The sequence below is a fragment of the Hydra viridissima genome, unplaced genomic scaffold (assembly GCF_058129835.1).
Source record: "Hydra viridissima isolate aposymbiotic clone 2 unplaced genomic scaffold, HvirCarnegie_v1 scaffold_16, whole genome shotgun sequence".
NCBI lineage: Eukaryota > Metazoa > Cnidaria > Hydrozoa > Anthoathecata > Hydridae > Hydra > Hydra viridissima.
In genome coordinates this window covers 5840712-5860726 of record NW_028324315.1, presented here as the reverse complement: position 1 = coordinate 5860726, position 20015 = coordinate 5840712, and the positions used below count along the sequence as shown (strand labels likewise).

Here is a 20015-nt window from a genome sequence, read left to right as displayed (position 1 = left end):
TTTAAAGTGGTATTCTTGAAGTATAGTATTTTTGCAAAAAGTGAAATATTCCCATTATAATTTTCCATTTTTAAAGTTGAGTCAATTACTAATTGAAAAGAAAAATTCTAATCTTTCTGAATATACAAAATAATTTTGGTTATTGCTGAGAGAACTCATATATATGTATGTGATAAGTTTCATAGTTGTTCTAAGTGAAACTTTACTATGTTCCCGTTTTATTTTTAAAAGAGATGCAATACTCCCATTATAATTTTGCATTTTTAATGTTGAGCCAACGAAAATGTTATAATAACTTAGAAGTTTACCACCCTTCAGTTCATTTCCATAAAAAGTTCAAAAATTGTTGATCGGTATGAATATACTCTCTGATTTATACTCTGCCATTTAAACTTTTTACACAAAAAACTGCTATAAAATGACTTTAACATTTCCATAATTCTCTTTTTGCTATGAATAATTACATCAACAAATTCAGAATTCAAAGACAAACTTAAAAATAAATTGATATTATTTCGAATTTTTAATTTCTGAGTTTTTATCTTTGTCTATTAGCACATACAAATTGCCATAATGATATTGAAAATATTTGATCAGCTGGCTGAAGTCCATTTTCACTATAAATGGCCGATTTCAAATCTGGAATAGTATCTTTATCAGCCACTGGGAATGTCATTGTTAAATCAAAATTTTTTAGAAATATTTGATAAATTTTCTTGTTTAACGCACAGAGAAAAAATTGGTTCTGAACTGCAACTGTAATTGTAAACGGCTTTATAATCATCAAGTTTTTTTTACCTTCCGATACCGCTATTTTTTCCTTCTTAGACAGCTTGTTTCATACTATGAATAGTTTTGATTAAATTTGTTAAAAGAAATCCATTCTGAAGTTAGCAACTTTATAGTCAGTCAAATGTGTTATAGATGCTCCGTAATCTTTGTTAATTACCGGCCGAATTACCAGAGCGCACCCACCAAGCACACAACGTTGAAACAACGTTGAAATAACGTTGATCGACGTCGATCAACGTTATTTCAACGTTGTTTTAACGTTGTGTGCTTGCTGGGCAGATTACTTTATGCAGATTTAACAATTGATAGAAAACTTTACTACGAATTCAATCCTGAACAGATATTTAAAGTACAGTTTCTTTTAGTTTGAAAAGTTACTGATAGAAAAATGTATCAGCTGCTTTTTTAGTTACAGTGTGTCATAATTCACGTATTAAAATTGCATAAGTATTAAAATACATTTGTTTTCAAGGTTCAAAACCAGCTTTAATAGTTGCTGTTACTGAGTTGACTTGTGACCTTATGTTCTATTTTTACTGTTTCCTTCCTCTGTCTTGGGAAAAGTGACAAAAATTTTTACAAAAATGCTGGTAACAAGGTTGTAAAACAATACTTGAAAACTGTGTGCACCTATTTGCAATATAAGAGTTCACAAATTGAAGTTGCTGGGAAATTTCAAAGTTTTTTCTTGTTGGCTTTTTTAAAGTAAACTTTTTTTGTTTGCTAATTGAAGGAAAAAAATCAAATCCTATGCTAAAATTGTAGAATAAGTTCGTCGTTTAAAATCCAAATGCGAGCTGAATTAAGATTTTTTTTCTAAACCCGAAGTTTATTTCCCTAGTTGACTATCTTACAGAAAACTTATAAGTCTTGTAGGATGGCAATATTCTTATATTATCCTTTAGGGTATCCTAAAGGATTCGTAAGATCGTAAGTAAAAACAGAAAAGTTGTTTTGTTAATGTTAATTCTGTAAAATATACTTTTTTTCACAAATGAAAAAAAAGCGCGTTTCTTAACTTCACTCAGATAATTAAAGGAGAAATTAAGAAACCCGCTTTTTTAACAATTTCGTTATAAAAATTTCATTTTCATTTGTTATAACAAGGTATATCCTGTTTAATCTATAAAAACGTTTACATTTTGTTTGGTACATGTACATGTTTAGTACACGTACTAAAAAAAAACAATGTCTGCTATACTATTTATTTAGTTTTTAATGTGCAAAATTTATTTTACACAGAATGAAATTTTATTTCAATAAGAAAATATTAATTCCAACTTAAACTTACCTATTACGAATCTAAAATTAAATAGCCTACAGCATCCTATGAGAATCCTATTTTGATCCTTCAAGATCTTTTAAAATATTCTTTTAGATCTTACCTTATCCTGTAAGAATTCCTTTAAATCCTACAAGATCCTTCAAAAGGATGCTTATAGGTCTTGCAGGGACTTGTGCAACTCAACCCATAGGATTCTTGTAGGATCTATAAGATCAGTCAACTAGGGTTTAACCGCGAAAACGTTATTTCATACCCTAGTTGACTGATCTTACAGATCCTACAAGAATCCTATGGGTTGAGTTGCACAAGTCCCTGCAAGACTTATAAGCATCCTTTTGAAGGATCTTGTAGGATTTAAAGGAATTCTTACAGGATAAGGTAAGATCTAAAAGAATATTTTAAACCCTACCCTAGTTGACTATCTTACAGAAAACTTATAAGTCTTGTAGGATGGCAATATTCTTATATTATCCTATAGGATATCCTAAAGGATTCGTAAGATTGTAAGTAAAAACAGAAAAATTGTTTTGTTAATGTTAATTCTGTAAAATATACTTTTTTTCACAAATGAAAAAAAAGCGCGTTTCTTAACTTCACTCTGAGAAATTTGTTTGTTAACTTCACTCTGAGAAATTAAGAAACGCGCTTTTTTAACAATTTCGTTATAAAAATTTTAATTTCATTCGTTATAACAAGGTATATCCTGTTTAATCTATAAAAACGTTTACAATTTGTTTGTTTTAGCTTTTCCGTTTGATAGTCGTTTTGTTTTAAAAAGCTTATGGTCGTCTTTATTAGGCTTATATTTTCGTTTTATTTTTATGAGGCTTATATTTCATTGTTTAAAATAAGGCAATTCATTATCTATCAAGTATCTTACAGAGGATGGCATCTGCACGCAGATCAATAAAGCGCTCTTATAGACATATTGATGAATATAACGAGACTGATAATGAAAGTGATAAAGAATGCAAAATTTTGGATGATGAAGTAGACCAACTTATCCCAGAATCTTTGGAAACCAGTGTTTGCGATGGCGATGACAATGCAGAAAAAGATGTCAGTGATGATTTAATTAATATTTCTCAAAAGTTAGAAATAACAAGTATGACAAGAGCTCTTTTTATTGCCTCAATTGCACTTCATGCAGTTCAGTCCGGCATTAGCAACAGTTCGATTGAAGGAGTGATTAAATTGTTTCAGGTATACAAACCCTGTTTATTATTTAAATAGTATGTTTTATATTTTTGTAAATTGTAGTGCTGGTAGTCTACCAGCACTACAATTACCAGGTAAACCAGTTGGTGGTTGTTTTTCAAGTTCCAATATATAATAATAAAATATATACAAAAATGTATAGGTAACAATGTAAGGATTTGTAAAAATATGTAAACATAATTATATTCTTACAATTCTCTTCTGCTTTGTAGACTCAAGAATTCAGTGGAAAAATAACACCTGTTTGTTTACATGTTATGATAACATGTAAATAAATAAATGTTATTTTTCACTGATTTCTTGAGTCTACAAAGCAGAAGAGAACTATTATGGCTATCAGACTCAAAACCACAGCATGTGTTGATGGTTTTAATGCAAACCATAGAAACAATGACCTTATTTGTACCCTTTAAATTTAGATGTAATGCAATCAATCAATAACACATGTCAGTTGATTCCATAAATAATTCAAATTGTTAAATGTTTACATTTAACATAAATACTTTGGTGTATGAATTTTTCAAAGTGTACTATAAGAGAAGGTGTAGCTATATGGTAGGGAGGAATACTTAATTATTTATCTAGCAAGAAATATATAGCATGTCTGCCATAATCTAAACATGCTGACAATTTCTTATAGGTGTTATAAAAAATGCTACAAAGTGCACATTTATGAACTATTGAAATATATGATGGTATTTATAATTACAAAATTAAAGAAGACTCTAATATAAAATATATTTGAAATTAACTTCTATGCTATTTTCAATTGATAAAAATATTTTACATTCTTTGAAGAATCTGATCTTGATCAACTTGTAGTATGCATTTAAATATTTGATCAACATAAAGCATATATTTTATATTCATTTTTTTAGCTTGCATTCTTTATTGAGAATATTCCTACATCATGGAAGTCTATTACAAGTTTTCTTAAAAAAAATGTGTATGATTATTCTTCAATGTTTGACCTACCAATACCTACAGAACCTAACAGTACAGATGAGTTTGTGGTGTTTAATCTACATATGCAGTTAGATCTAATTTTAAGTGTTTATACGCCTATGATTATTCAATACCGACAAGAACTAGTTAGTGCTGGAGATGTTATAAGTTTGGCTCAAACATTAACATCTGATATTTTAAATTTACATTTACTTATATCTGCAGATGGAGCTAACCCTTATTTTAAAAAGAAATCGTCATTTTGGCCATTGCAGGCAACTCTACTAGACTTGCCAAACAATGTTAGGTCTCGTCTAGAAAATTCTTTGTTTTTAGTCATTTGCAGATGCACTGGTAAACCTAATTGGGATTCTTTGATGCCCTCTATTTTTGAAAAGTTCAGATTTAGACAAGAAGTTAATCTTCCATCTGGGTTGACTGTGATCATCCATCCCTATGCTGCTGTATTTGATTTACCTGCTCAAGCACATTTTTTGAATGTTGCGCAGTTCAATGGAGAGTTTGGATGCCTGTTTTGTAAACATCCTGGAAGGCGCGTCAAATCTGGTAGAGGCAAAGCACAAGTGTACCCATATGAGCCTGCAGTTATTATTACATCAATTGAATTTAGTAATATCGCATTATTAGCAAGTAAATCAAATTCTATTAGACAGGTTAAGAAACCTATTTTTGGAATTAAAGGTCAGTGCTCACTGAAAGATTATATTTCAGTGCCAGATAATATTTTAATAGATGGTATGCATTTGTTGTATGAAAATATAACTTCAACTTTACTCAGCTCATTTTTTGACCCTAAATACCGTACTAAACCATTTTTTTTAGGTAGCAGAGTTAATTCACACATTTTTAAAACATGCTTGCAAACTATATCATTACCACATGATTTTTCAAGGTCTCCACCTTTAACTGATTTGAAAATGTGGAAAGCACATGACTTCAAAAATATGCTTGCTTATTATTCTGTTCCCTTACTTTTATTTCATTTGCCTCAAGGTCATTGCATTCATTTTATGTCTCTAATTATGTCATGTCATTTTGCTAACAACGTAAATTCACGGAATTTGATTGATAAGTTGGAAACCTGTGTTCAGTATTTTTATTCACATATGAGTTTTTTTTATCCTTCTAATTTTGCGACAATAAATGTACACTTATTATCGCATATTCCTAGGCAAGTTTCAAAGTTTGGTGCTCTTTCTTATTCTTCCATGTTTAGTTTTGAGTCAAAAAATCATTTAATGAAAACTTATATGAAAGGTACTAAAGGTCACTTATTACAAATTTGTTCAAAGATTGCATTAGTAAAATCAATATCATCCTACATAAATAATGCAAATCTTTCTCCATCTCTTTTAACTAAGTTAAAGAATGTAATAAACCTGACTTCTTTGTCATACAATGAAACTCAGATTTTAGATGCACATAGAGTTATAATCAATAATCAATGCTATCATTCATTACAGTATAACAAAAGATGCTCTTCAGTTAGCTATATTGTGCAGTATCGTGAACATAATTATTTTAAGTACGGCAAAATTTTGTCATTTTTACATGGTGAAGTTAGTATTGCAAATGTTTCTGTTTTAAAACCTGTAAATACTATAATTGATCTTTTCAATTTTGTTGATCTATCTCCTGCAGAAATAATAATTTGTTCTTATATTTCTGAGTCTTTTATTAGTGTAATGGAAACAGAGGAGGTTCATTCAATTCCTATTGCATCATTTATCACTAGATGCCTGTTATTTCCTGTACCTAATAAGGTTAATTTACATATTGTTGTTCCTATTATATCTTTATTTGAACATGATTAATTTGTACCTTATTTGAATATATAAATTTTAATATGGAAATTGTAACACCTATTTGTACACGATTAATTTAGTATTTGAACACGATTAATTTGTACTTTAATTAATTATGTACATTTTAACATTTTTGTTTTATAGTTTGAGTTTGTTTGTCATCCTAATGAATGCTTGTTGAAATGTTTACTAATGACAATTTAGACTGTTTTTTTTTTTGTAAGGTTGTAACATGCATATATGTTCATGTAAGTGTCGTCGTTTGTTAAACAATTTTTTTTATTGTAATCTTTAGCACAAAAACAATTATTATGAATATGTACCTGGGTCAAGAAGGGTCAAGCGACTTCTTCCTTTTTTGGTTCTTAGGGCTGAAAGAGTTCCTAGAGCCTGTTTACTTCAGCTCTACAGTTATGAAATCAATATCTCTTCATAAGAGAATGTGGCTGAAGAAAGTATGCATGTTTTTCTACTTTTTCTTATTGTTTGTTGCACAAAAGCAATCATAATATCTTTGTTCTATTTCTTCATTTAAGGGCGATGTTGTAACTTTAAAAATCAATAACATCGACTATGAAGTCAAGCTTTATGCTAGGGGAACTGAAAAGGATTTAAAAACCAAAATGAAAGATCTGGAGAAGTATACTAGTGATGGTGTTTCTACTGACACCATATTTAAAGATGACAGTGCTAAGGTATTTTTTCATGACATATTTTAGTCTTATGGGTATTGTCTATTTGAGTTCTTTCCAAAAGTTTTGGTTTTTATATTTTCAGTTAGAACTACTTTTTATAGATAAACTTACATTATGAACTACCAATTTTTAGTATTGATATTTGTTTTCTATAATATTCCTATTAAATGAACAATAATTTCATAGGAGACATTTAATTTTAGCTTGTTACTGAGCAATCATCTGCTGATTCTGATGAATATCAAGATTGGGGCTTATCTGCAGACTCCTGTATATTACTTTAAATTATCTATTTTCCTATTTTTTTTAAATATATCTATGGTTACATTAATAGCTTATTTCATTTTAGTAGCTAGAGTCAATAAAGAAAATTCACTTCTTGCAGATTTAGAAATGCAATTTGGTTTAGCCACAGGTATGTTATTAATTGCTAGAGTATATTTTATATAACTTTTACCAATCTATCTTCTATTATCTTATCAAATGTTTTTTTTTTGTAGAATCAACACCTGCCAAGAAAAGGAATCTTGATGCTGAAGATGTCATTCCAAAAAGTTAGTTTATGCTTATAAGTATATATTATGCAAATATGCATTAGTAGATTAAAATCACTATTCAATTTTGGAACAGCATAATTTAACTGAAGACATTTTTTGATAGTTTTCATTGTATTTTCTTTGATAGTTATTGTTAATAATTTATTGTGTTAATTTATTTAAATTAAAAGATATGCTAGATATATAGGTCAAATCATTATGTTTCAACCAATTTAAAGAAAACTTTGTGGGTCACCATCTCTGATAAACTATTTTAAAATTGTAAAAATAGACTATTTTTACAATTCTTAAATCAAGGGGGCCATTATGTAGTGTTTAAAAGGCTATATTTTCGAAACCATTGCAATTGGATGTCTGAAATTTCAAATTTAACCTATCTACATGATGTAGATAATGATATGTAAATGTCAGGAAAATCAGAGATGGTGACCCACAGATCATTGGTTGAACTATAATCATTTGACCCGTATACAAAGTTTTTGTTTCTATTTCAGCAAAGCTTAAACATACTGGTGCTCCACTTCAATCACCTCATTGCTTATGCAAAAAAACAGGTTAGTGTTTATAAAAACTAACCCATAGGTATATATATATATATTGAAGCCACAAGTAATAAAATAGATGTATATATACATCTATTTTATTACTTGTGGCTTGTGCTAGTACATCGTTTAACTTCTCACCCATTGCATACAAAAGATATGTTGTAACATATCCTTTGTATGTGCTGGGTGAGAAGTTAAATGATGTACTTGCACAATCTATAGACAGCTGGTATAGTAATCAGGTTAATTTTTGCTATTTTAGTGGAAACCACCAAACTAGCTGGTCCTCAAATTAACACAATGTCGTTTTTAAATACCGCAAATTTAAATAGTAAATTTTAAATACATTGATAATCCAAAAATCTGGAATACCTTTAATGGGATGCCAAATTTCGAACTACCATACAAATAAATTAACTTTTAAAAGGAGTTCCTGTGTGTGGATGCACAAATGATTTGGATATATTATTATATGGTTTAATTTGTACATTATTTTGATATTTCATGATGCTGTTAGTTATATAAAGCTTTTAAATAATAATGTGCAAGCTTAATCTTACTTATGTATGTGCTTTTAACAAATAATACCTTACAATAAAATTAGATAGCATTATTATCAATGTATGTTTTTTTATTATTACAGAACATGATGTTGTGCCTCTATCAGCTTCATCATCTTCAGATATAAGTACATTATTAGCTTTAATAATTAGCATTGTTGTTTCTGTTTACATTTACTTTATGGTTTAAATAAAGTTACAATATACCATGTTAACACCATGTTACTATTGTTAATCAATCTTAAGGTTGATTAGCAATAGTTATTTTACCCATGAATGAGCAGGCATTAATTTACCTTGTCTTAAAATCATGTGCTACACACCCTAAGATTAATGCTATGTTATGCTCTAGCTTCATAGGTAATATCATATATTCTTACAATTGATCAATTGCAACTTTTTTGTTTTTGTTGTCTATTTAATTCATAAGTATTTGCATACGTTTTTCTGCATTTGTTTCAGTTGCAGCTATCAATAACCAAACAAAGGTGTTGCAGGAGTCTAACAGTATGTAAATTTTATGATTTTATTAAATAATTGTGATGATAATGCTGGTAGTTTTTACCAGCATGATCATCACATTTTCTTAAACTGTAAATTATATTGTATAGGTGTGCTCATTAGTACTCAAAAAGAGACCAATCGCCTTCTACGGTCGATTCAACAGCTACATCGAGAGACTGTCAATTTGCTCAGTAATGAGGGCTCAGCCAATCAAGCGACTGAGAATGATGTAAGTAGATCAGCAATTGTGCCAATCATTTTTGTCACAAATTAAATTTTGTTGTCTTCTTTTTGCAATTTTGGCAAAATGGTTTTCTAATTATTTTTAAATATTGATAGGCTACATTTGTTGATGGAGATGGGCGAAGCAGACGTTTAGACACTTTAAACAGGTCGAATGCAAATTCATTTGCAATTGATTACGTCAAATGCAAATTTGGGCCAGACTATATGTCAAGTCATATCTTTGAGCCCCATAGAAAAGCTGATAGGTAAGTTTAATTAGGGCATGCTTATGTAGGCAGTGTTATTTGGCACTTCGCTAATTTAGTGCCTATATGAGTTAGCTATTTACACAATCTATAAAGTAGAGGAGAAAATTGACATTCTGATATATATCTTTATTTCTTACTATAGAACCGCAGTTCCTGATGCAGCAATTTGAGATCTTAAGGAGCAACTTGCAAGAGTTTTCGCCAATTACTCGTGGGCGTGTGTAAGACGAAGTCTGAATCAGAGTGGCCTAGATTTGAAGAAAAAACGAAAGTCGTCAGTCATGCCATTGTAATTGTATGCAATGTAATTGCACTAAAAAAAAACAATATCTGCTATACTATCTATTTAGTTTTTAATATGTGCAAAATTTATTTTACACAGAATGAAATTTTATTTCAATAAGAAAATATTACTTCCAACTTAAGCTTACGTATTACCTATACGAATCTAAAATTAGCCTACAGCATCCTATAAGAATCCTATTTTGATCCTTCAAGATCTTTTAAAATATTCTTTTAGATCTTACCTTATCCTGTAAGAATTCCTTTAAATCCTACAAGATCCTTCAAAAGGATGCTTATAGGTCTTGCAGGGACTTGTGCAACTCAACCCATAGGATTCTTGTAGGATCTGTAAGATCAGTCAACTAGGGTAGTTGACTGATCTTACAGATCCTACAAGAATCTTATGGGTTGAGTTGCACAAGTCCCTGCAAGACCTATAAGCATCCTTTTGAAGGATCTTGTAGGATTTAAAGGAATTCTTACAGGATAAGGTAAGATCTAAAAGAATATTTTAAGAGATCTTGAAGGATCAAAATAGGATTCTCATAGGATGCTGTAGGCTATTTAATTTTAGATTCGTAATAGCTAAGTTTAAGTTGGAATTAATATTTTCTTATTGAAATAAAATTTCATTCTGTGTAAAATAAATTTTGCACATTAAAAACTAAATAAATAGTATAGCAGATATTGTTTTTTTTTAGTACATGTACTAAACATGTACATGTACCAAACAAAATGTAAACGTTTTTATAGATTAAACAGGATATACCTTGTTATAACAAATGAAAATGAAATTTTTATAACGAAATTGTTAAAAAAGCGCGTTTCTTAATTTCTCCTTTAATTATCTGAGTGAAGTTAAGAAACGCGCTTTTTTTTCATTTGTGAAAAAAAGTATATTTTACAGAATTAACATTAACAAAACAACTTTTCTGTTTTTACTTACGATCTTACGAATCCTTTAGGATATCCTAAAGGATAATATAAGAATATTGCCATCCTACAAGACTTATAAGTTTTCTGTAAGATAGTCAACTAGGGAGGGTATAAAGGTGTAAATTCTATAATATTGACCGCCAGGCGTAAGTTTATAGGATTATATATTTCTAAGGTTACAAACTTTTGTGTTAACCAGTATATTTATAAGATAAGCTTGTTTATTTTGGTTGTGAACTTTAGAAGGACTCAGATAGTGACATGTACTGTTAGCTCGCATATTGGTTAGTTAACAAAGATCAAGATTAACATTCACCATTGTGTTTAAGTATGGGTAGCAGCCTGTATTCAGTAAACCAGAGGCTATTTATTGTTTGATAAATTGGGTTAGATTTTCCAAAGGATGATCTTAAAGTTATTTTTTTTACTACTTGTTCATTTTTGTATTGTGTTGAGAGGCTTGTAGCATTTCAAAGGTTCCAGTATAATTTTCACAAACCGTTTGAATGAAGTAGAAAAGAAAAAAAAAAACTCCACATCTTTCACAGTTTGGATGGATAATTTGGATAATTTCAATGTTGTATTAATACAATCAATGTTGATTGAGGAGCATAAATATGCATAATTGGTAAGTTACAGTAGAATTAAATATAATTACCCAGTTTTGCCTACAAATTTTTATTGCTGCAGTTAGTATATGTTAGTATGTTTTTCCATTTCTTACATGAGTTAGATGCTGTTAATTTATATATGAATTGGTAAATTTGAAATTGCTGCATCTTTTATAACTAAGGACAAAAACATTACAGCAATCAATTTTCTTAAAACATTGTTTTTTATATATCTACAGTTGGTTTCATAAAGTTTTTCTTTTTTAAATTCAATATGTTAATCTTATTTGTTAAATTTTCTTTTCATGATCTATTCAGTATATGAATAGAACAGCATAAAATATTATGTTTTATGCTTCTAAAACATAATATTTTATGCTTCTAAAAAGCATAAAATATTAAGCAGCGTCTGTAGTTTGTAATTCATGTCACTCACATGACATTACTTTTTATGATAATATGTTCTATTCTCTGATAGCTGGTGTAGACACCCTTGTTTAGTTCAAATATATACTTTATAGTTTAAACATTAGTTTAGTGTGTAACTTCAGCTTGCATTCTGATTTAACAATCTTTTGGTTTATTTGGGGTGGAAAACCCATAGTTAAAGGTATTTTTACTGGTTGCTCTGAGTTTAAAACGCATTAAAATCTCTATATATTTTAGTTGGTATTCCAAAGGTTTGCTTCTTTGTTGTTAAAGAAAATCCCATTTAACCTTAATCTCCCATTGAAAATAAATACATGAAACAACTTCATTTTAAAAAAAATTAAACTATTTTATTATAGTGTTATGGTGTTTATCATTTTCTCTTTAAATTGTTGCTGAGATTGAATTTTTTATTTTATTTAGTACTTGCAAAATTAGAACTATCCATGTGAGCAACGTTTAAAATGAAAATGGTCTTAAGTTTTTTTTTTGAAAAGTTTTTCTTTAAACACATGAAATTGTACAAATTGTTTAAAAAACAAAATAATCACAAAAAAAAAAAAAGTTGTAATAATTTAAAAAATTCAAAGTTGCTTATTGTTATGGTCGACTACACATTTCAGTAACTGGCCCCCATAATCAGGGTGATCAGGGTTTCTTTTGTACCTGGCCCATGCTATAAAAACCACAAAAAGCTTTACTTTGGCCAATTTTTCAATATACTTTGTTTCCGTTAATTCTGTTAATTGTCATCTTATTAAATTTTGAAACTTCAATAGTCAATGATAAGAATAGAATATAAAGCTAATAATAGAATAAAGCAATAACAAGATTAGTATATAAAGATTCTGTTGTCACCTTTTAAAGAGGCTTTTAGTGCCATACCTTAGGTCCCAGTACACAAACTAAAGAGCTGATTTTTTTGAATGGTATAGTCAAAAAAAATATCTAAGGAGTTATTGATATTTTTTACATGAAAAGTGAAAAAAAATTATAACAGGACTTGAAGTGCAACCAGTTGTGCAAAATCTTATAAAACTTTAAATGTGTTTTGTCCCATAGGTCATTTTCTTGGTCCTCAAAACTGAGTTTGAGATCAGATTTAGTTAGTTGAGATCAAATTTGGTCTAGCAAGGTCATTTGTAAACCAAAACCTATTTTTAAAATTTCAAAGCTAAAAGTCTATAATAAGTATGCTTAAGGAAGTATATTTTTAAAAATCTTACATAAACTATATCATGTTACTTTTAAATTAGCTAAACTTCAGCACTAGAAACGTTAATATTTTTCTAATGCTATTCTGCACCAGTTAGGCTGCACATAGTTACACAGTCATCTGCAAAAATACTTTGGAAATTATTTTTCAGTTGAATCATCAGTTTGTGTGCCGTGTATTTTTAATTTAATTTGAAATTTGTGCGTGGGTTCATTGCTAAGTAATTCAAGCCATTATTTATTTTTCAATGTTTCAGTTGTTCTGATTATTGTCTTTGTAAGACAGATGTTACAATAAATTGAAAGAAAATTGTGGCAAGTAAAATTATTTAGTATTTTAGATGAAAAGGAAAGTATACAAAAGTATCACAAAATGAATGGTAATCTTGAAGATTTTAGTAAGCATTTGGATAGCAAGTGCCATATAATATTGTATATTTAATATAATTTTTATATAGTTTTGTATAAAATAGAAAGAAAGGTTTAATCAAATAAATAAACATAGGAAAGCATTAAAAGCAGCAACTATAGAATCATTTCAAAAGTTTTATAACAATGACAAGCACAGCAGAATAATGTCTGACATAGAAGCTGTTAGAATTAGAAAAAATGTTTATATGTAAAAGAGACAATTTCTAAGCAGCCTTAATGTACTTCTTAATGCATTTAATATAAAACATCCAGTCACAAGAAGAAGAAGAAGAAAAAAAAAAAAAAAAAAATTGAAATACCTAATCACAAAATTTGGGTTTCCTTAGCCCAAAATGGCATGTTCTTGTGGGACATTCTGGTACCAATACTGTTGATGCTTTACTCACAAAATAAATTTACAATGTTTTGATAAACCTTTTGGCATTTTCTGTTGATTATTTGATTTTCTGTTGCCACATGATGTTTATATTGTCCATGTATTACAAATTGTTATTATAAATTATATCAAAATATTTTATAGATATGATCACATCTTTCACTATAGTTGATAACAATTCCATTTTGCACCACTATCCACATCCTGGCATCCAAAAGATCAAGTATGGATGAAACAGATATGATAAATTATTGCTAAAAATATTGCTAAAAATATTGCTAAAATAGTTGTAATAATTCAATAACTTGCCTGTATGTATGATAATGACTAGTTTGTTGGAAAATGTGAATGAAGAAAGCAATATATTAATATTGCATTCATACATCCCCAGTTTAGTGATAAATGTATCATACCTATAAATCATCCTCTAGCCATTACTACACCTCCAAGCATCTCTGCCATGTGATAATATACATTAAAGGTAGGAGACATTTGATAACAGAAAATTAGATGTTTGTAAAAGAAATAATTTCCATGTGATGTAGCAAAATATATCATTTGAGAGGAAAAAAACAGAGTCACCCAAAGCACAAAACTACAGCAGCTTAGTTCATGTTAATTACTGTCATAAAACACATTTATTTTAGATAAATAAACATTAAGTGTTTGGTCAGTATTTTAAAAACATTGAGTTCATATCTCATTATCACATTTGTGAAGGTGCAGATAGATCCGAATGTTTCTAACCAAGTATTTTCTTCTTTGTTTTACTGAAGTAAGTTAAAAGTAAGGTTTCGCAGTTCAATTTAAACAGCTAAACTTTTGAAATAACTGTAAAATATTATTCAATATATCTTATTTAGTTTAAAGTTGTCAATTTTTTATTTAACTGATGTTTAGATTTCTGTTATATATGACCATATTTAAAAGTACTATTGCTAAAAGTTGATTACAGTAAACTCCCGGTTATTCAAACTGGCACTTATTTGAATTCCTGCTTATATGAAACAATTTTCCTTCCCTGTGAATTTTTCTTAAACTAACAAACTTAGTTATTCTAAATTTTGGTTATTTGAAATAAATTCTTATTCCCTTAGGAGGTCCAAATAACTGGGAGTTTACTGTACTTTCTAAAGTTATAAATAGCACCATCATTGTTTATGAAACAGAAACCTTCTAAAGTTACCTGGTAAAAAAAAAAAAAAGAAAACCTGGCAGTTTTGCTTCTTTAGAAAGTCATGCATGAACCTGCTAAATCGTGATAAAATTTACTTTTGCTAATACCATAATAATGTTAGATTTTAAAGGTTTTTAAATGAACCCCTAGTGAAAAATTTAAATTTTTTTCATGAAGGGTTCATTTTAAAACCTTTAAAAATTAAGTTTAAATATTTTCTAAAATTTCTAAATAATTCAAAATATTTTGCATAATTTAATCAACAAATTTTATGAAATTAGATTGCCTTATAAGAAACCCTTAAGTTATAAATTGGGACATTTTAGAATGTGAGTATCTTATGAACTATTTTAAATTTGGTGTCCAAATTGCTCTAGGTAAATTATTGAGTTCAAATGTACAGATTTCAACAAAATCTGAGGTGTTATCAAATATTCTTACTGAGTTGATATGGAAAATATACCTAAAATGTGAAGTTTTAATCCTGTGTTTGGAGTTATTTGATTTAACTCTGTTACACTTGAATATTAAAATTTATTAAAATTTAAAGAGAAAGCACTTTATAGTTATTATTTTTGTTACTATTATTGTTATCACTGGGTTGGAAACTTCAAAATCTGTTTTTCTGAAGTTTTTTTTCAACTGTTTTTTAGTTTTATCATTTTGATTAAAACTTGTGTGATTGTGATTAATGTGTGTATGTGATTAATGGAGAAAGCCATGATTATAGTTATATGTTTTATATGTTTAATTTAGGGCTGATTGATGCTTCTAGTCACAGCAGTAGTTGACAGGTATTTTTTAATCATTTTGAATATATTTCTACCAACTTATTTTTGACGGCAGTTTTCAATTATTGTTTATTTTTATTGTGTTTTGTTTATATATTTATTGTGTTTTCTTATTTTTCTACTATTTTTAAGAAGTTATTTTGAAATTATTTTGACTTTTTTATACTTTACATCTTCGAAAAAATTTTGAGATTTAATTTTAACTTAATAATTTCAGATTTTATATTTGTAGAGAAAATCTATGATAATATGGCAAATATTTGTAAATAAAAAACAAGAAAATTCAAATTCAATTTAATGTTGCTTGTTATGAGAGTTTATATGAGTTAAAAGATTTTTAAATTACTTAATTGACATCAAACTATAAACTTTCATGAGTTACAAACTAATTTATAGTAAATATTAATTGACTAAATGATACATAAACATAAATTACATTAATTACATAAATTACATTTCATAAGTTGTAAATAACATGTACTTGTTGACTCCAAATGACAAAAAATATAATAAATTGTCTTGGTTAAATAAATTTCATTGTATAAGTTGCAAATGTAGACTCTAAACAAAATTATAAAACTTTTTATTAATAAAGAAGAGCTGTAAGTTAATTGAATAATAAAATTGTTTCTTTTGCACTGAAAATGTTTGTCTTAGTTTATGCAAATTTTGTTATTATTTATGTGAGTTTAGTTTGTATAAAACTGCAAACTGTAAAATATAATGAAACTTTGTTGCTGTCATACTTTGCTAGAAAAGGTACTTGTATGAGTCAACTTTTCTTGCAAAATATGACAGTTTTGGATTTTTAGCAAATATATAGTTTTTGAAGCGTAAACTTTCTAAATGTCTATAAAAATTAGATAAATTTGTAAAATTCATGAAGTTTTGTTTTCATGAAAATTTATTTTTTTCTTAAATGGTTTTTCCCCCTTGTATTGTTATTGTAAGCTTCATATATTTTTAAGTGACTCATGTATCATTTATAGAGCAATTCCACGACCGTCACAGCGTGACAACCGTTTTTTTTTTGTCTTTAGCGTTCAATATTTTATTATCAAATAGATATAAAAAGAATTTTTTTTGCTATTTTGTTAGCTCATAAAAGGTGCTACAAAAAACAAGAAAAAAAATTAGGGTGGATATATTAGCCTCTTATTCATGCGAGAAAATATAAAATGTCACAGCGTGACCAAAGTTCTCTCATTACTTTTTAGTTTTTAGATCAACTTCGCGATTCAGCTAATATAGATGAACTGAATTATTAACTTGGTATTAAACAAAAAGTTTAGACATTACTCTTACAAGTTTTGTAGCTAAATAACATTTATTTAATTAAATTTCAAACAGGTGCACCTTTAACTAACTAGTGGTAAACGTCACAGCGTTACCAGACACATTTGGGTAATTATAAACCAGGTAAATGGGCTGTTTTTAATAAACTTAAAACTAAGTAGAGAAGTATTAGACAAATATATAATTACATCTTCATAAAAATAGTTCTTACATAGTAATCTTCTGAACACGCCCATACTATATCAGTGTCAAATCGCGTCCATATTATATTGCTGTCATATATACAAAGTTTTAAAGTTTTTTGGTGATACTGTCTGAAGTTGTAAGTTGTTTCACTAAATACTTGCCACTTGAATAGGGTTGCATTTCTATTTTACCATTATTGTTTTGAATTAGGTGCGCTGCAAATATTCCTGGTTTTGCTGGTGCTTTTGTAAATAACTCATCAACTTTAATTTTTTTTATTTTATTTATAATATCTTCCATAGAAACAAAATAGATATTGAAATTAGTCTCATTTTTAACAGCTTCGTGAAAAATAATGGCATCAGTTATCATACATTTTCTCTGGATTATTTTTTGCGTTGCTATTCTTTTAACAGCCCCACCAATAGCATCTACTGGTCCTTTCCCATGAGATGCAGCAAAAAAGTTCCAGAATAATTTTAAATCATGCTGTTCTTCCAACCAGGGTATTGCTGATGCAATAAAATGATTTTTAAATTGATTACTTGGCCCGTCTGTCCAAATCTGTAGTATTTTAACACTTGATTCAATATGCTTAGATAATAAACTATGAACAAATACAAGAATAGATTCTTTTGAATGGCTTAAATCATCTGAAACTATGACAGCTGATGAGCATGAATTTTGGTACCAAAGTTCAGCAGTAAAAACAGTAACTTGCTTCTTGTACCAATGTGCTGACTGCACTTCATCTTGCCACAAAGTTGAAAATTTTTTAGCAAAATCCACTTGAAGAACGGCTGTGGATTACTTTGAAGTTGGATCTTATGATCACGATATGTAATTGATTGTTTCTGTTTAATAAAGTAATGCCAAAGAAATGAAGGTAAAGATTTTGAAAAGGTGCTATAAAGATCATCAGCTCTTCCCTTTTTTTCTATTTTTTAAATATATTCCTTTCCATTACCTTCTGCAACTTTTTCCCATTGGTACCATGTAATGCATTTATTCTTGTCAATTTCATTCAAAACAAATAGATTATGAAGCTTTGCAGCATCTTTACATGTTATACACATATTATTATAACAAATGTCTTTTTCACTATCACATAAAATGCTTAGAGGAAATTTATGTGAATACAATGGAAAATTTGAATTAAATTTGTGCAAGGCTTCAAGGATAAGAATTATATTTTGATGCTGTTGACAACAATAAACGTTTCTTGACATTGAACTAGACAAAAGCACATGTGGTGGGCGTAAGCTAGCAAACTTTGATTTTCTGACTGATTCTTCAGGATAATTACTTTTAAAAACAGCATAAGCTTCATTAACATTCAACATACAAATGACATTTTTGCACAGTTTCTTTCTTGTTCTTTAATCTCACCACAGTGGTGTCTCTTTTACCGGGTGCTTGACGAGATATATCATCATACTGGTAAAAATCAAGAACCAATTTTACATTTAAAGCATCTAATGCATTTTTACTAAGTATTTTTTCTAGGCTTGGGATTTCATTCATTTTTGTTAAAAGTTTTTGCAACTTTAGCCCTCTTTCTGGGTGAATTTGGTAGTGCTGACTCGGCTCTCTTAAAGCTTTTCCAAGAGTGCTTGCAGATTTGTAAGGGGGTGATGTAACAGCTACAGATTTTGATTCTGCTATTTTTTGTCTGCTCTTTCTCTTTTGCTGCCTTTCTTTTTCTTGTTCAGCCTCCAAATTAGCGAGTCTTCTTTCTTTTCTTTTTTTTGATTCTTTTTCTTTAACTACTTTTTTGCCAAACTTTTCTAACTGCCTTTCACGATATTTCTTTTGACGCTCAGCATGAGTAAGAGGCATGTTAAACCCTTGAAAGATTTAAAAAAAGGCAACACATTAGTTATGGAGATGCACGTATTACATCTAAGGCTCAATGGAGTTACAGTTATCCCTTAGAGAGGCTCTATGCATCTCAAAAGAGAGCCTCAAGGATAGCTAAGCATTCATCCTCCAAATGTTGCCTATGTAAAACATACCTATAATTTGTAGTTTTTGTAGGTAATGTAAAAGAAAGTAAGCTGCTCAATAATCTGGGTCCTTAAAGTCGATAAAAACTCAATTTTGGTTTCAGTTTAGCAGTTTTAAATTTTGTTTTAAATGTTGTTAAAAAATTGTCACGCTGTGATATAAAAAGATTCTAAAAATAACTTGAGCTAATTATTTTTTAAAACATGTTAGTATTTTTTTAGATGTACTAGATTGAGTTCTCATTGCGCTGGATTTTTGAAACCCTAAGTTTTACTGGTAGTCTTAGAAATAAAACGATTGGTACCCTAATTGTCACAGCGTGACATGTCACACTGTGACAATAGTGGCAATAGGATTTGATTAAAACAAATGGTATTCTGAATTCGTCTAGCAATAAGTATGTTTTTATCATAAGTAGGAATGATTAGTGCAGCTAAAAACCTGATTGCAATAAGCAAGACAGTTTTTGAATTTTTTATAGTTTCTATTTAAAAATGCCTACTTTTACCTTCTGTTTCAGCCCATGTTATTTTTTATAATAGCGGCATACTATAATAAGCTATATATTTTTTTGAAAGAGGAGAAGTAGAGCTTTCTACTGATATATAGTATTATCTATATTGGGTTGGTTTAATTTTATCATTTTTTGTGAGACAGTCGTGGAATTGCTCTAGATTAAAATTTTCACTTCATGCCAAACCATAATTGATCTGCTATTAATTTAACCATCATTATTGTAAATATTACACTAAAATTTTTATTCTAACAAAAACATAGTTCATTTTTAAAAAAAACCTTCTTCAGTCTCTTTTTTTTTTTTGAAAAAATCATTATGAGGTTAATAAAGTTATTT

General features: G+C 28.7%; 1 protein-coding gene across 14 annotated transcripts in view; it reads left to right on the top strand.

Annotated features, from left to right (window-relative positions):
* Positions 1 to 2558: 2558 nt before the first annotated feature.
* The window catches only part of LOC145192074 (uncharacterized), a 33924-nt gene continuing 16467 nt past the window's right edge, over positions 2559 to 20015 (top strand). The window contains exons 1-13 of one of the 14 annotated variants that reach the window (XM_090073778.1): positions 5879 to 6024; positions 6291 to 6314; positions 6436 to 6521; positions 6603 to 6761; positions 6965 to 7031; positions 7111 to 7176; positions 7262 to 7315; positions 7813 to 7872; positions 8507 to 8551; positions 8886 to 8930; positions 9035 to 9156; positions 9267 to 9418; positions 9564 to 9762. In XM_090073778.1, coding sequence (XP_089929904.1) covers positions 6299 to 6314; positions 6436 to 6521; positions 6603 to 6761; positions 6965 to 7031; positions 7111 to 7176; positions 7262 to 7315; positions 7813 to 7872; positions 8507 to 8551; positions 8886 to 8930; positions 9035 to 9156; positions 9267 to 9418; positions 9564 to 9591 — 900 coding nt within the window. In that variant the 5' untranslated portion in view covers positions 5879 to 6024; positions 6291 to 6298 and the 3' untranslated portion in view covers positions 9592 to 9762. Of the gene's footprint in view, positions 2581 to 2672; positions 2774 to 2822; positions 3281 to 4173; positions 6266 to 6290; positions 6315 to 6361; positions 6522 to 6602; positions 6762 to 6964; positions 7032 to 7110; positions 7177 to 7261; positions 7316 to 7812; positions 7873 to 8502; positions 8552 to 8885; positions 8931 to 9034; positions 9157 to 9266; positions 9419 to 9563; positions 9763 to 15638; positions 15677 to 20015 lie in introns of those variants that run through there. The other 13 variants (XM_090073777.1, XM_090073776.1, XR_016447905.1 and 10 more) reach the window with 13 other exon arrangements.